At 38.1% G+C, this 17,268-nt stretch overlaps 1 protein-coding gene across 2 annotated transcripts; it reads right to left on the reverse strand.

Annotated features, from left to right (window-relative positions):
• Positions 1–2,956: 2,956 nt before the first annotated feature.
• On the reverse strand, positions 2,957–16,561 carry LOC140496775 (cathepsin L2-like). 2 transcript variants are annotated; one of them, XM_072596951.1, is made up of 8 exons: positions 16,392–16,561; positions 6,547–6,681; positions 6,088–6,213; positions 5,845–6,000; positions 5,435–5,653; positions 4,273–4,438; positions 4,057–4,168; positions 2,957–3,313 (listed from the first exon to the last, which is right to left on the reverse strand). In XM_072596951.1, the coding sequence occupies exons 2-8, from the start codon at positions 6,670–6,672 to the stop codon at positions 3,214–3,216; spliced, it is 1,005 nt and encodes a 334-aa protein (XP_072453052.1). In that variant the 5' UTR covers positions 6,673–6,681; positions 16,392–16,561; the 3' UTR covers positions 2,957–3,213. The 2 variants fall into 2 exon arrangements, with proteins under 2 accessions (XP_072453052.1, XP_072453053.1); XM_072596952.1 differs by lacking the exon at positions 2,957–3,313 and adding an exon at positions 3,351–3,555 and having other exon boundaries at positions 16,392–16,528.
• Between the last annotated feature and the right edge of the window lie 707 nt (positions 16,562–17,268).

Raw genomic sequence — 17,268 nt, forward strand, 5'->3', positions numbered from 1 at the left:
TTCTTTCAAAATTAGAATGGAAGAGATGGAGGCTAATGACTTTATGAGAAACCAAGAAATCACAAAACAAAACCAAAAGAATGAAAAAATGGAAGATAATTTGAAATATCTCATTGGAAAAACAACTGACCTAGAAAATAGATCCAGGAGAGACAATTTAAAAATTATGGGCCCACCTGAAAGCCATGATCAAAAAAAGAGCCTAGACATCATCTTTCATGAAATTATCAAGGAAAACTGCCCTGATATTCTAGAACCAGGGGGCAAAATAAGTATTGAAAGAACCCACCAATCCCCTCCTGAAAGAGATCCAAAAAGAGAAACTCCTAGGAACATTGTGGCCAAATTCCAGAGTTCCCAGGTCAAGGAAAAAATATTGCAAGCAGCTAGGAAGAAACAATTCAAGTATTGTGGAAATACAATCAGGATAACACAAGATCTAGCAGCTTCTACATTAAGGGATCGAAGGGCATGGAATAGGATATTCCAGAAGTCAAACAAACTAGGACTAAAACCAAGAATCACCTACCCAGCAAAACTGAGTATAATACTTCAGGGGAAAAATTGGTCTTTCAGTGAAATAGAGGACTTTCAAGCATTCTTGATGAAAAGACCAGAGCTGAAAAGAAAATTTGACTTTCACACACAAGAATGAAGAGAAGCATGAAAAGGTGAACAGCAAAGAGAAGTCATAAGGGACTTACTAAAGTTGAATTGTTTACATTCCTACATGGAAAGACTATATTTGTAACTCCTGAAACTTTTCAGTATCCGGGTACTGGGTGGGATTACACACACACACATGCACACACACATGCACACACACATAGAGACAGAGTGCACAGAATGAATTGAAGAGGATGGGATCATATCTTAAAAAAAATGAAATCAAGCAGTGAGAGAGAAATATATTGGGAGGAGAAAGGGAGAAATGGAATGGGGCAAAGTATCTCTCATAAAAGAGGCAAGCAAAAGACTTATTAGTGGAGGGATAAAGAGGGGAGGGAGAGAAAAACATGAAGTTTACTCTCATCACATTCCACTAAAGGAAGGAATAAAATGCACACTCATTTTGGTATGAAAACCTATCTCACAATACAGGAAAGTGGGGGATAAGGGGATAAGCAGGGTGGGGGGGATGATGGAAGGGAGGGCATGGGGAGGAGGGAGCAATTTGAGGTCAGCACTCATGGGGAGGGACAGGATCAAAAGAGAGAATAGAAGTAACGGGGGCAGGATAGGATGGAGGGAAATATAGTTAGTCTTATACAACACGACCATTATGGAAGTGATTTGCAAAACTACACAGATTTGGCCTATATTGAAATGCCTGCCTTCCCAAAGGGAGGGGGTGGGGAGGGAGGGAGGAAAAGAAGTTGGAACTCAAAGTTTTAGGAATGACTGTCAAGTACTGTTCTTGCCACTAGGAAATAAGAAATACAGGTAAAGGGGTATAGAAAGTTATATGGCCCTACAGGACAAAGGAGAAGATGGAGACAAGGGAAGGGAGGGATGATAGAAGAGAGAGCAGATTGGTGATAGGGGCAATTGGAATGCTCGGTGTTTTGGGGTGGGGGAGGGGACAAAAGGGGAGAAAATTTGGAACCCAAAATTTTGTGAAAATGATTGTTAAAAGTTAAATAAATAAATAAATAAATAAAGGAATTAATTTTTCTTTAAATATTTGATATAATTTGCTTGTAAATCCATTTGATTCTGGAGACTTTTTCCTAGGGAGTTCATTGATGTCTTGTTCAATTTCTTTTTCTGAGATGGGGTTATTTAACTATTTTACTTCCTCCTCTGTTAATCTGGGCAATTTATATTTTTTCTAAATATTCATCCATTTTACTAAGACTGTCAAATTTATTGGCATACAGTTGGGCAAAATAATTACTAATTATTGTTTTAATTTCCTCTTCATTGGTGGTAAATTCACCCTTTTAATTTATGATACTGGTAATTTGTTTTCCTTTTTTCTTTTTTTAATCAAATTAATCAAAGACCTATCAATTTTATTTTTTTCATAAAACCAGTTTAGTTTTATTTATTAGTTCAATTGTTAATTTCAATGTCATTAATCTCTCCTTTCCTTTTCAGTATTTCCAATTTGTTATTTAATTGAGGATTTTAAATTTGTTCTTTTTCTAGTTTTTTCAGTTGCATGCTCAATTCTCCTCTTTCTCAATTTTATTCACATAAGCATTCAGAGATACAAAGCTTCTCCTAAGAACTGCATTCACTACATTCCATAAGTTTTGATGTGTTGTCTCATTATTGCAATTCTCTTGAATGAAGTTATTGATTGTTTCTATGATTAGTTGTTTGACCCACTCATTCTTTAGGATTAGATTAGTTAGTTTCCAATTAATATTTAGTCTATCAAGAAACTTTTTAAAAATACTATGAAAGCACTACATGAATATTAAGTATGTGGCCATCTAAGATTCATTCCAAGTCTGAAAAAAAATGGCATTTTACTCAAAGACTTTAAGTTGCTCATAGAAAAGATGCAAAAAAAAAAAATCATGTATAATAGTAGTTTTCATTATAAAATTATGTTTGGGTCATCTTCAAAAACTCTTTGTATTTAAAGATGGTTCCTGTCAGCTCTCTGTCACTGTAGGCCTATACATCTATTTCTACATTTAAATCAGAAAGAGATTAGAGAGTCAGACAACAAATCTATCTTATACATTCTTTACCAATGGCTCCTGAAAAGTGTTACATAATTTTCCATGTTTTGCTTTTCAAGGGACTGAAGTAACATTAAAACCACATCCAGATTTATTGATTTGCACTTCAATCAGTATGTTGTAATGAGGCATGGTACAGAATGTTGGATTCAAACCCAGAAACAATCTGTAGCTACTGACTCCTGACATAGGGCCCAAAACTAGAAAAATAACTCTCTTCTCTCCCGTTACAATATTGAAGGAAATCAGCTTTCCCAAAGTTCATGCATAGTGAATCAAGGTTTATTCTAAAAGTTAAAGCTTTATGCGTACAATTTTAAAATGAAAAATTGTAACGCTTTTACTTAAGCAATATTTCAAGCTGCTTATAACAAAAGTAGTGTTTACATTTCTGAAAGGTAAAAATGTCAGGAGGAACTCAAATTACAACTGGGATACTGGGTGATTCAAGAGTCTGCTCCCAAACGATTCAGATCAGGTCCCCATCTCTCTGTGAAGCAGCCTTCCTTCAATCACATCAGACTTCAGGATAGCTGGCTTCTGTTGCTATTCCACAGTGGTTATTATGGTCCCTGGCCATCAAAATATACCCATTGTTGCCCCAATCTTCACCCCAGCTGAAAAGAAAGTTAAGTATTAAGTTTCAGAGAACCATTCAAAAACACATTTTTTATTTTAGGGGCCCAAAGCAACCCTGACACATAATGTGACTAAATTCAGAAAATGAGTTGAACCTTTCAGAAAGCACTGAAAATACTTCCTGGTGACAACTTTGTTATGGTGAAGTTAGGTTTTCTTGGCAAAGATACTGGAGTAGTTTGCCATTTCCTTCTCTGGCTCATTTTCCCTGAAGAGGAAACTGAGGTAAACAGGGTTAAGTGACTTGCCCAGGGTCACACAGCTAAGAAGTGTCTGAGGTCCTATCTGAACACAGGTCCTCCTGACTCCAGGACTAGTACTCTCTATTTACTGGACTACCTGGCTGCCCTGTTCATGACAAACGCTCACTCGACAACAAGGACTTTCAGGTTGTCCAAGTGAAATGCTTTTCCCATAGCTCTTTGTGAGTCAATCTGACAATATATATATATATTAGAACAGTCCAACAAAGTAGGCAACAGAAAATTTTTTGTACTATCAAGTCATCAATGGTCATGAAAACTATGCTGAAGCCCTGGGGAACTCTCAATCTACTCTAGATCCTAAAAAAAGGGCCCCTTCCACCCATGAATACCCCTTCTCCATTTTACAGGATCCCAGGAACTCCACCCTTCTTCTTCCTCCCCCTTTCTTCAAAATGAAATAACCAGAAATTGACAACAAGCATGTCACTGACATTTTAGGAAAGATATTGGTTTACCTGTTCTTGACAATCCAATATTTCATTCTGTTTTGCCTATCAACACCATAGCCCACAACCAGCATGGGATGAACTACATTTTGACTGTTGCAATTCTTTTCATAATAAACACCTAGGAGGTTCAAATGAAATATGAATGTGAGAAATACTAACTAGTGAATGACAATAACATGGTTAAGTGCATTGCTACAGAAATAATAAAGAACAAATGCTTACCAGAGTGATAGAAAAGGAAGGATGTATGTGTTGCATCAATAGTAACAGACATAGGACCCATGACTGCCACAGCCTGTGTGAAAGCACTTTCATTCGCTGATGGGATGTTCACATATTCAGCGATACTAGAAACAGCATTTTTTTTCTGATACAGACAGTAGCCACTCTTTTAAAAAGAAAAAGATAAAAGGTTTTGGTCTAATAGGATCAGTGGCATTGCCCAGATGAATTTCAAATTGATGGTTACAAAATTAATAAATCTATGGGCAATGTTCTTTCATCAATTTATCAGGTGAACAGCTCAAGAACAGAGCTGGATGTAGGTGGATAAAGGATGGCTTGAAAGTCACTTTGAAAGAAGGCAGCACAGTATAAACCAGAGGACTGGTAACATTCCTGCACATCACTCCTAAGTCAATATGCATTCCCCATGGATTCTAATGTATGGTTCAGTGGATCCTATGTCTACTTGGGTTTCATACCATTGGCATAAAACAACCAATTAATTAACACCTCTAACAGCTTACTAGTTATAGCATAGTCCAATGAGACCAAGGTTCAAATCTAGCTCTCCACTCACAAGCTATGTGATCATGAGACTGAGGTGGAGAGGTTCTCAGAAAAATCAGGATAATACCTCTCCCAGACAGGGCTGTTTGAGGATGAAATGAGATTAAGTGAATGATATGCTTTGTAAACCTTCAGGATGATGGAAATGTTAGCAGCTATTATTCCATATTAGGTTCAATTGTCATTTAATTCCCTGCTCCCAAGGAGGCACTTGTGGGAACTAGGGGTCAGGGAGGCATCAGGGTAGGGTATAAAGGTCAGAATGGATTTAGGGTCAGGGAACCTGGGCTGCAATCCAGATTTTGCCACTTATTACTATGTGTGTGATCTTGAACAAGTCATTGTAAAATGAAGACAGCACAGTCTATGTATTTCCTAATATCTCCTCTCTGGGGGTGATTGTGTACATATTGCAGGAAATTAACTTTAAGTGTTAATGTATTTTGGATTCAGCATAGATTTTGTTCGGTAGGAAGGTGAAGATTGAAGAATTCAGTCTTTGCCGGCCTCCTTAATGCCCATCCCCCAAACTGAGCCTCTCCTTTCAAATACAGTTAAACCAAAATGAGGGGAATCCAGTAACTATATTTACCATTCCATTATATGGATAGGATTCCTCTGAATCAATGCCTCCATTGCTCTTCACGTATTCGAAGGCATTGTTAGTGGAGCCACCTTGACAGCCATCGTTGCTTCTAGTGCAGTCAATCAAATTCTGTTCACTAAGTGGAATGAGTTTTCCTGTCTTACGGAACCATTGGCCTTCCAGAGAACCAGTTGCACTAAATGCCCAGGAAGAACCACACTGACCCTGAAGTCAAAAGGAAGTACTGGTTAGTTTATAAGATAATCTTAGTCATCTTTATAAAACAGATCTAAATATTTTTAAATATGGAAGGGCACACAGTGACAGACCAGAGATGAAATCTCTGTTTCTCGATCATAAGCTTTACTGAATTTTATCTGAGTTATCTATGGATCAAGCTAAACAACTTTTAATACCTGATTCTTAACAGGAGTTACGTAACCTTTCGTTCTCCAGTCTATAGACTCAGGGAGATTTACAGAGACAGGTTCATGAAATAGATTTCCTTTGGTCTTCCCTTGAAATCTCTTTTGGGTAAAGCCATTCATCATTTGTCTGAATTTCTCATTGGTCTAAAATGAAGAAAAAGGTAGTTTATATTGGGAGGAAAGCATAATTGACTAGTCAGGATTAATGTCAGATTGCAACAATAAGCCCACCAAATCTCCAAACTTGTTCATTTCCATTTGAAAACTATGTTTGCCAGCTCTGTATTCCCGATTGTGCATTTCAATCATTCTCAAATTCTTTTCCCATGTTGCTCTTCTCCAATTATCTTCTTCATTCTGGAAGCAAATATAATAATGTAAGGTTCAATAATCTTCTGCTTATATTATTAGACATTCAAGTGAAAGTATCCTCAGACCAAATCCACCGTGAGCAACTCAGCACCCAGTTGGGATGGTGATCACATCTAAACATTGCCATCTCAGAAGGGTTTCCAAGCTCTGATGCTACAGATATCCCTTCCCTCTGAACTTCTGTGGGAAAAGCAGCAATCTTGAGCAAATGAAGCTCTTGTCTGGATAACCACTGGCTTAGAAAAGGCCATTCCATTAGTCCACCTTGGACATGTTGTACTCAACACAGCTGGGGAAAAAAAGGAGTTTAAAGGTTACCCCTTTATAGGTCCTTCCGTGTTGTGACTTCCATTGTTCCCATTTAGCATCTAAAGTGTGGTTAAATTGTGGAGCAGCAGCTGCTATCACCATGCACAGGGAAGCTAAACACAGGTAGAAGTTCATGTTTCAAACCTTAAGGAGAAAAAAGAAAGAGACATAAGATGTATATGACTGAAAATCAAGCCAAACCAAAAATCCAAGCTCTTATTTTTTAGGGGGGAAATAAACACAATCTTCCCAGTGGAAAAACAAAATTCGTTTCACCAAATATTCATATGCTAACTAATTATGTGGCAAGTATTATGTGTGGGGTGGGATTGGGTGAGTGTAAATACAAGAGATATAATGGTGATGTAGAGTTTTTCAGGGAATTTAGAAATAGATAGGAAAACATGAAAACCAGAGACAATGCTCCATTAAGTGCTAATATTAATAGTAGAAGAATTAAATCTGACACCCAGTTCAAAAGCAGTAACTGTTTTGAAAAGGTGAAATGTGCTCCTAAATCATATGGCAGTGATTCTATAAAAGTAAGCCAAGGTCTGACCCTAGTGGGTTAGAAGCAGGTGGCACAGTGCACAGGTGCTGGACCCAGGGTCAGGAAGACCGGAGCTGAAATCCTGCCTCTGAAACTTAATAGTAGCTGTGGGGCCATAGGCAAATCACTTAACCACTCTTAGCCTCAGTTTCTTTATCTGTAAAATGGGGGTAATAACAGCACCATCCTCACAAGGTTGTTGTGAAGATAAAATGAGGTAATATTTATAAAATGCTTTGGAAACCTTAAAGTACTAGCTATTTTTAAATCATCATTATTATCATTATGGTCAACCACTTAGAGGCTGAGGTTAAACCACCTCCCACTGCCTGTCAAACTACAAGGCCTGTCTCTAATCCAATAATGCTAATAATTTCCTATTCAGTCTTCTCTCTCATTTTTTCCAACCTCCCTCAACTAAAGGCAGCTGTGATGAAATTACTAAGTAACAACTACTGGGAAAATGGGTGAAGGGAGGGAGTTGTAGATGGAGCAGAGACTAGTAAAAGACTCATCTCTCTTCTTGTGAGTCCCACAGGATGAGATAAGAGGATAGGGGATATGCAGATTTTATTACGTTATTTTTCTCCTCCAACCCATCCCATTTTCAAATTATTACAGCTATTATTGTCAAGGATATCACCTTCTATCCAATCAATTGCCAAAGTATCTCTCTCATTTATCTTCACAACAGCCGACTTCAGATACTAACCACCTTTCCCATGGACTTTTGCAAGAGTTTTCTAACTAATCTCTCTGTCCCAAGTCTTCCTCCACTCCATCCTATCTTTACACAGCAATCTGAATCATTCTAAAGTGACCATTTTGCTCTTGTCTCCAGTATACTCCAGTGTTTCTACTTTTGTCAGGATCACATTATTTCATTTTTTTATGTGATATTTTAAAAAAAACTTCCATTTGTGTTTATTAGCAGAGTAGCACTTGTATAATTTATATAAATTGATGTACACATTTCAGGCAAGTGCTTACATTTTGTTTTTACTCTTGTGAAGGAGGGAGGGGCTTCCTAATAAAAGTCTGCAGATTACTGCTTTATGGAGGGCAGGGACTATCTTTTGGCTGTTTATAACCCCAGTTCAATGCCTAGCATATAATAAGTACTAAATAAATGTTTTTCTTCTACAACATTTCTCAGCCTTTCCCTAAAACTAATCACCAAATGTCCCTTCTCCAGAGCTCAGAACAGCTACATTTTTCAGGAGCATGACCAAGCAACATCCTAGCCCAGAATAGAGCTAGATCTGACATCAAGGTTTAATCCTGACTAATGCCACTTACAACCATATGGTCATATTTGGGCATGACACTTCACCTCAGGGTCTCAGTTTCCCTAAGGTCCCTTCCAAATCTAAATCTATGATCCTACAGAGTCTAAAGGTAAGGCTTTAGAGTCAGATGATAATGGAGGGAGTGGGAGCAAAAGAAAACCTTTTCTACAGCCCAGTGAGAGTTACTTGCAGACTTTCAGATCTTATCAGTCTCAGATCTCAAGGCCTTGCAAGTCAAAATCTGTCTTTTACAAATACAAGGATAGGGAAGCAGGTCACACAAATTCTGGGCATTGATAACATTTAATATCATTTTTGGACTTTTAATAAGGGCCAAAACCTGAACTAATCAATCAGACTGCTTTGGTTTGCTCTAAAAATGCCCTTTTCTGTGTCATAATTTCAAGGACCTGTTTCTGATAGAATACCTGCAACCAGAGGGGTGAGATTCTTCTTTATCTTGTTTCATAGAGACATATGCTATATGGGGGAAATTCAGATATCCTGGGATTGTAAATTCCAACTGGCTTTACTTTGTAAATTGTATTGGCTCACTGAATTTATAACTTAATACAACTAAGAAAATTCCTTTCTCATGGTACAGTGTATTAAACCTGATCATTCTTGTAACAGGCAGTCAGAGATTTCCTTCTGGCTCCATGATGTAACTGCTAGCTTTAAGGGAATAAATACTAATGAATTTAGCCTGATTGCCTCTTTACCCCAAACTTTCAGGTCAACAGTTATGGTGCCATGACAGATGGATGGAAATGATGTAGGAGAGAACATTCCCCACCTCACCAACACCAAAGACTCAGGCATATCAAGATTCATTTTTCCTGGAGTTTTAACCTTGATAGGACTGGATAAGTTTTTCTATTCCCAGCTTCCAGAGTATTCCCAGTAGTTTGGTTGAAGTTCAAAATTTCCCTTTAAAGCTAGCCCAGGGGCAGGTATTAAGTTTGTGGTCAAAAGCTGTGTATAGATCCCCTGTACAGATTGATCTTAGGAAAAATTAACACAAGTATTGCCAGCACTAGTGTCAATTAACTAAAGATAGTCCTAAATTATGTTGGCCATAATAAGGCTCTTTTGGACCAAAGTTACTTTATCTTAAAACCAAATTAAGTTTAAAGGCAAACAAAACATCTAGCCAGGAGTAGAAATGATTTCATCTTGGGCTTGCTGAAATGGCTGAAGGAGAACAAAAAGCAGAAGCCCCTTACCTTAAGGCTGGAAAAACTGCTTCAGCACCACCCCTAGTCCTGGCTAACTTCCTCTACCCCAAGGACTCCAGCCTGTCCTTCCCTTTCACTCCCTCTGCACTATTCCTCACCTCCTTCCTTCTTCCCCCTTCCCTTAAAGACTTTGATCTGGGGAGGATAACTGCACCTTCCCCTCACCTCATCCCTCCTCACCTTCCCTTACCTTCTCTAGCTCTGAGGAGGATAATTGCCTCTGTTGCTTCCTCCTCCTATCCCCCCAACTTCCCTTAAGGGCTCTGGTCTTGAGCAGGACAGTTACAGTCTACCTATAGACAAGAGGCCTGAATCTATCCCCAAGGGGCCTATCCCTTCAAGGTAGGTAGTCAGAAACTTTGGGGGCACCAAGACTCCTCATCCCTCCTTCGATCATAGGGGTGCTCTGAGCAAAAGTTGTAGGATCCACCCTTATTATGTCAGATCTTGAATCCTTGCAACCCCTTTCCTCGGAAAAATAATAGCCAATTCATTATGGGGATTTCTAACAAGTTTCTGATTGCCCTTCTCTCTGTTGTTAATTGTGAAAGCTATTTATATTTGTCCTGTCGTTAATTGTCAATTTGTCTGTCAGTGTATGTCTCTGTATCATCTATGCTGTGAAGAGTCTGTTATCTTGTAAGATTTAAAAGAGAGCAGACAGAAACTTCTAAATGCTGCAGCTAGGGAAATAAACAAAACTGTAAGACATTTTTCTTTGTTGTTCCAGTCTGGCCAATTTGGAATTACATTGGAAAGTTAGATATAGCTAAAAACATCTTAGCAGGTTTTGAGATTAATCATTAAAAAGTTTAGAAAACTGATCATTTGGGATTGCTGGAGAGAGCTCCTGAGACTGTGGGTGGCTCCAGATGCTCACCCGTGCTAAAACGCCCCCTCCCAGTCCTGATCACTTAGCATTCTCCATTCCCTCCCCAGAGTTGAGTATCTCAGTATGGGGATTTTTAACAGCTGCCAGGGTTCATGTCAGTCCCTCTCATCCCAGATCAGATTAAGAGAAGGGAAGGCAGGAGAAGTGTAGGGAAAACTAGCAGACTGGCAGTGGTTCTAACAGTCCTCTGCCCTGGGGCACCTTGTAGACCACCCTTCTACTTAAATCTTGAAAATGTCACCTAAGTCTTATACATTCTGCCCACCCTGTCCCAGCAGCTGCAAACCTCCCCAGGTTTAGTAAATTCTGCAGCTGTGGGGAAAGGGATAGGTGGATGTATCAGGCCTGTGAGGAACATTGACTAAGCCCTGCCTAAGAGAATTACCACCACTGGCACACCAGTCTCTCTGCTCTTGGGAAACTCCACACTTCTCTGTTCCAATTGCAAAAAATGTATTTTATCTCTGTTTGACCTGTTTCCTGACTTGTAAAAGGAAAAATAATAATGATTGTTGTTATGGGATGAAAATGATATAACAATTGTAAAATGCTTAATATGATGACTGACATGTTAGATAATATTATTTCTCTCTAATTTAATGTAATTGATAACTTTGAAGTGGTTTTTGAATGCCAAAAGTAATAAGATGAATAATTTCTATACGTGATAATCTGGAAATGCAATTGATATCATCTTAATTTTATTGTTTGTGTTAAAATTGTATTTCTAAGATTGTACTTCTAATTTTTGAGAGGACATTTGTGAGAAATATTGTCAAAGCGCTTTTAATTTAAATCTTGTTGCATATGAATTGAGCTTTTAAAAGGAGGTGAAAAAATTAGATAATTGATATTTACTATGATGGCAGATATTTCCAGTTGAAATCTTGGCTATTATAAAAAATATATGGTGGTTTAAATTTATAGTTTCCACATATTATGCAAGGTGATTTAGAACTGCATTGATCAAAAGCTCTTAGAAACTGCAAAAGCTTCTGTATTGTAGAATTCTTGTTGAGCAAATGGGAATTCTTGAAAAATGTATGGGTGTGATTTTTCAAGCCTGTTTCATCTAAAAGATATATTTATGTATGTTAATTTGAAGGTTTATGAACTATGTAAAATGCCAGAATGTACTTAATTTCTAATGATCTACTTAAGGAAAATTTGTTATTGTGATAAGGCTAAATTAATTGAATATGTCATTCTTGACTTATAGAAACTAAATCTCCTCTCCATTACAAACACCTTTTTTGACTAAGAAACTTTGTGATATCTAGGAATTCAGTTTTATTATAATACTTTCTGAATTTGTGTTACTTTACACCAACATAGTTTAATGAATTCCAATTTTAAAGGTTTTAATGGAATGGAATATCATTTTTAAAGTTTCCAACTAATTTTCTCCAAAAAAGTTTAGTGAACATCAGAATAAATTTTAAGTTTGTTTTTAAAGAAGGGGAAATACTTTTAGAAGAAATGTTTTAAAATGATCTTGTGTGATTTTTAGCAGGCCTACTGAACTTTCTAAATAATTTGCTGTTAAATTAAGCTGTAAAGCAGAAGAGATCTTGCTGTTTTGATCTGAATTTGTAGTCATTCTGTAGCCTAAACAAGAGTTAAAATTAGTGTTTGAACTTAGATAAACAGATAGATAGATATGCTTATACAATCACAAACATTACATATCATATATCATATTACTCTAAGAATTATATACAGATGTACGTGATCGGCTTCTAAAATTTATCCTGTCTTGATAACAAGATACCAAATTTGAATTTTTGCACAAAAATTGTATAAGACAGTAGTAAAAGTGAAATTATTTCTCCTTTATTAAAATATCTGGTTGATAATTTTAAAGGCAGATGAATTCATTTTATGGTTGAACCATCATATTTTAAAAGGTTTTTATAAAAGTTAAAGGATTTTAGTAAGGATAGAACAATAGATGACATATAAACTGAAATTCTTTTAGTTTCAAAAATGGAGAACCAAATTTAAGTGTATTAATTTGTACTAAGAAGTATTTGGAAATTTCTAGATCTGAACCAGAGAAGCAGAACTCCCTTTTGAACTGTCCCCAAAATAAAACCTATTGTCAAAGAAAGGATGTCTAGGGATCAGACAACTACATGAGACATCTGGGATTCAAAAAATGATGCTTAAATGGACATTAAGAATGGATAACTGGGATACAAGGAACTTAATGTTAGTTAACATTGGCAATAATGACTGTATTTATTTGTATGGTTATGTTTAAGTTTTCTTGTTTATCTTGATGACATGTAAATCCCCTTTCTCAAAAATAATCTACTGTGAGCCATCTAAATTTAATTTGTAGACAATTCTACCTAAAATAATTTACTTATTTAGTGTCATACCAATAAAACTGTCAAATAATTATTTTCTAGAGCTGGATAAAATAATATCAAAATTCATCTGAAAGAAAAAAAGGTCCAGAATATCAAAGGGACTAATGAAAAGAAATGCTAGGGCAGGTGACCTAGCACTACCAGACCTCAAATTGTACTAGAAAGCAACAATTATGAAAACCACTTGGTATGGGCTAAGAAACAGAAGGGTAGACAAGTGGAATATACTTGGCACTCAAGACACAGTAGGCAAGGAATATAGCAACCTCCTGTTTGATAAACCCAAGGAACCTAGCTTCTGGGATAAGAACTCACTGTTTGACAAAAATTGCTGGGAAAACTGGATAACAGTGTAGCAGAAACTAGGCATATACCTGTGCCTGACACCGTACACAAGAATAAGGTCCAAATGCGTACACCATCTAGGTATAAAGATTGATACCATGGACAAACTGGAGGAGCAAGGAATAGTGTATTTATCATATTTATGGAGAAGGGAAGAATGTTTTACTAAAGAAGAGATAGAAAACATTATGAAACGCAAGATGGATAATTTTGATTACATTAAACTGAAAAGTTTTTGCACAACCAAACCCAAAGCAACCAAAATTCGGAGGGATGTAGTAAATTGGAGAATATTTTTTACAGCTAATCTTGGGGATAAAGGCCTCATTTCTAGAATATATAGAGAACTGACTCAAATGTATAACTATACAAGTCATTCCTCAATTGATAAATGGTCAAAGGATATGAATAGGCAATTTTCAGAGGAAGAAATTAAAGATATCTATAATCATATGAAAAAATGCTCTAAATCACTTTTGATTAGAGAGATGCAAATCAAAACAACTCTGAGGTTCCACATCACACCTATAAGACTGGCAAACATGACAGAACAAGAAAATGATAAATGTTGCAGAGGATGTGGGAGAGTTCATTGTTGGTGGAGCTGTGAGCTCATCCAACCATTCCAGAGAGCAGTTTGGAACTATGCCCAAAGGGCTACAAAAATGTGCATACCCTTTGACCCAGCAATATCACTACTGGGACTGTATCCCCAAGAGATCATAAAAATGGGAAAGGGTCCCACATGTACAAAAATATTTATAGTAGCACTCTTTGTAGTTGCCAAAAACTGGAAGTCAAGGGGATGCCCATCAATTGGGGAATGGCTGAAAAAATTATGATATATGAATGTAATGGAGTATTATTGAGCCACAAGAAATGATGAACAAAAAGACTTCAGGGAGGCCTGGAAGGACTTATATGATCTGATGCTGAGTGAAAGGAGCAGAACCAGGAGAACTTTGTGCACAGCAAAGACCACAGTGTGTGAGAGTTTTTTCTGGTAGACTTGGAACTTCATAATGATGCAAGAACTTAAAAAAAAAAAATCCCAATGGTTTTCTAAGGCAAAATGCCTTCCACACTCAGAGAAAGAAATATGGAATTCATTTGCAGAATGTAGCAGATCATGTTTGTGTGTGTGTGTTTGTGTATTATGTTTTGATTTGTTATATGATTTCTTCCATTTATTTTAGTTCATCTACATAGCATGACTATAGTGAAAACATATTCAATAGGAAAGTATATGTAGATCCTATATAGAATTGTATGCCATCTTGGGGAGGGAGGGGGTTAAGGGGGGGTAGGTGTGGGGGAGTTAAAAATCTAAATTTTATGATAGTGATTGTAGAACATTAAAAAAAATAAAATTAAATTAAAAAACAAAAAAAAAAAACAACACTTAAATGTTACAACAAATAGAAATATGTCGATAGTAACCAGAGTGGACTGCTATTTTACAATTTATAGACTCTTTTAAGCATGCTTATAAATATCCCAATAATGTAATACAATGTTAGAGTTATAAAAATAAATAAATAAATAAATTTAATTTGTACCTGACTGATTGTAAAAATGCAATTTTGTGAATTTTGAGAAAAACTTTATTGTGTTGTTTGAATGTAGCCCTGCATGGCTGGGAAATACAACCATTTCTATGTGCGGTTAGAGATGTTAGCTATGTTGTGCTGTTTCCTCTCGATTATCAAATCATAACTCCCACACCCATCCCACACCCACCCCCCTAAAAAAGAGAGAGGTTTTTCCATACCTTTCTCGGTCTACAGGCAAAGCCTTGAGCTTGCCTTTGACCAAAAGGAGGAAATGATAACATTTAGCATCATTTTGGACTTTTAATAAGGGCAAAGCCTGAACTAATCAATCAGACTGCTTTGATTTGCTGTAAAAATGCCCTTTTCTGGGTCAGCACTTTCAAGGACCTGTTTATGACAGGATGCCTGCCGCCAGAGTGATGCGATTCTTCTTAAATCTTGTTTCACAGAGATATATGGTATATGGGGAAACAGAAATCCTGGAATGGCAAGTTCCAACTGACTCTACTGAATTTACAACTTACACAACTAAGAAAATTCCTTTTTCTTGGTAAAGTGTAGTAAGCCTGGTCATTCTTGTGTCAGGGAGTCTTTCTGGCTCCATGATAACGTAACAGCGAGCTTTAAGGTTATAACGAATTGACCCAGTTTTCCTCGTTAAACCAAACTTTCAGGTGGACAGCATGGAAAACTCATGAATCCAGCAACTTCTTGCCTGCCTCTCTCCTAACAAGTTCCACCTCTCCAAGCAGGAAGAGGAGGTCAGGTGGAGGTTCCCATGTGAACCAGGACACACAACGACACCTGCCTTGGCTGGAAGCCACGAGCCCACCCTACCAACATTAACCCCATCCCTCAGCTCCGGGGCACAGGCTGTGGGGTGTTTGCAGGGCATTGCAAGGGACCTTGCAAGCCGGGCAGGGGAGGATCTCTTTTCCTCTACCTCTGAAGCAGAACCCGACACACAGACACAAACAAGTATATGCACACTTTCCCAGTTCCCCACTATCACTTCAGGGAGGTCTGCAGAGTTTGCAACCAGAGGAAATCCAGAAGCGCTCTAGGTCATCAGGGATGAAGAAAGCAGGGAAAGGGAAGGAGAACAGTCCCATATCAGATCCGGGAAGGAAGTCACAGCTCATCCCGGGGCTGGCCACTCCTCATCCCAAAATCCATCCAGAAAGTGACCCTCCTCAGCGACCCCTCCTCCTGATCATCTCCTCTCCCGATAAGTGAGGGCCGAAAATACATCCCAGACTGCCTAAGGTGCGGGCTCAGCTCCCTGCGCTTCCATGAGAGTGATGATAACCAAAATAAAGGCAAACATCCCTTAAACGCTCTGTAAGGTCTGCAGAGGGCTTTCCAGATGCTCCCCCATCTGCGCTTCCTAACAACCTTCCTGGGAAGTAGATGCTGGTAACTGGTCCTGGTTTCACGGAGACTCCGGGAAAGGTGACATCCTTACAAACTCTTCCTCAACCTCCCCTTCCGAAGCCCAGGCTCGGTCCTCCTTTCTCCCTCCCCTTCTCAGGGGTTCCCTGGAGCCTAAGGAGTTCGTCCCTTTCCGAGCCCTTCCCTCGGACCCGGGGGCTGCTGCTCGCCCACCCCTCACCTGAGCGTCTCAGAAGCAGCGGGACCTGGGGAGAGCCGGACCACGAAGGATACTTGGAGGTCCTGGGGGGAGACTGCTCAGCCCTGGGTTCGGTGGCTCCTCTTTTATACGAATGTCCAGAACTAAACCTGTCTGGTCCCACATGCCATCCTAGTCCCTGGCTTTATGCCGGGATGAAGGGGTGGGGCTACTGCTGAGTAGGGGACTCCCTGGGGCGTGATGCTTCAGTGCCTTCTAGACGTCAGGTTCTGTTTTTCACTTAGGGATGTTGACTCAAGGGGGAGGAAGGGGAAAGGAGTGCTTACAGGTGGTCTCTTAGTAGATACATCTTTTCCTAACATGTACCACTCCTTTTCTGTCATTCCCTCTTGTAATCAGGTCCATGACGTTTGAGTCCGCCAAAGGAACACAGATGGAGCCCTTTTACTTGAAAATGAGAACATACAGAAAAATCCGTTTGGTTCTTTCCTCTTCCTGCCTTCTACACAACCCAGGAAAAGTCATGTGAGGAGCAGTGTTGAGGAATACACAACTCAGAGAAATAATTTCTTCTGGAGCAAAGTCTAACAAAAATAATGCAACAACCAACAGTTATTTTCTTAAAAATAAAAATCCCTGAACACCAAAAAAACAACCACCAAAAAACCACCCCAACAAAAGGGAAACTCCTTAGGACAAAACAAAATTAATATTTACTACATTTTTAACTTAAAAAAATACATGTATTAATATATACACATATGTGAAAACATATTATATATGTATGTATGCATATATTGTGCTACTAATTAACATTACATGCTTTTCAGGACAGAATAGGACATATTTCTTCATATTAATTTTAAAGCTATGTATCAATTTAAAATCATTGCAGGAG

Source organism: Notamacropus eugenii, chromosome 3 (genome assembly GCF_028372415.1).
Source record: "Notamacropus eugenii isolate mMacEug1 chromosome 3, mMacEug1.pri_v2, whole genome shotgun sequence".
Classification (NCBI taxonomy): domain Eukaryota; kingdom Metazoa; phylum Chordata; class Mammalia; order Diprotodontia; family Macropodidae; genus Notamacropus; species Notamacropus eugenii.

Excerpts from the sequence above, each read along its gene's own strand:
- LOC140496775 (XM_072596951.1), bottom strand. The coding sequence starts at position 6,672 with ATGAACTTCTACCTGTGTTTAGCTTCCCTGTGCATGGTGATAGCAGCT. Across the intron at positions 6,001-6,087 it reads TGAACAAGTTTGGAGATTTG|ACCAATGAGAAATTCAGACA; the intron begins GTGGGCTTATTG and ends TCTTCATTTTAG. Across the intron at positions 4,439-5,434 it reads CCTATCCATATAATGGAATG|AGTGGCTACTGTCTGTATCA; the intron begins GTAAATATAGTT and ends TCTTTTTAAAAG.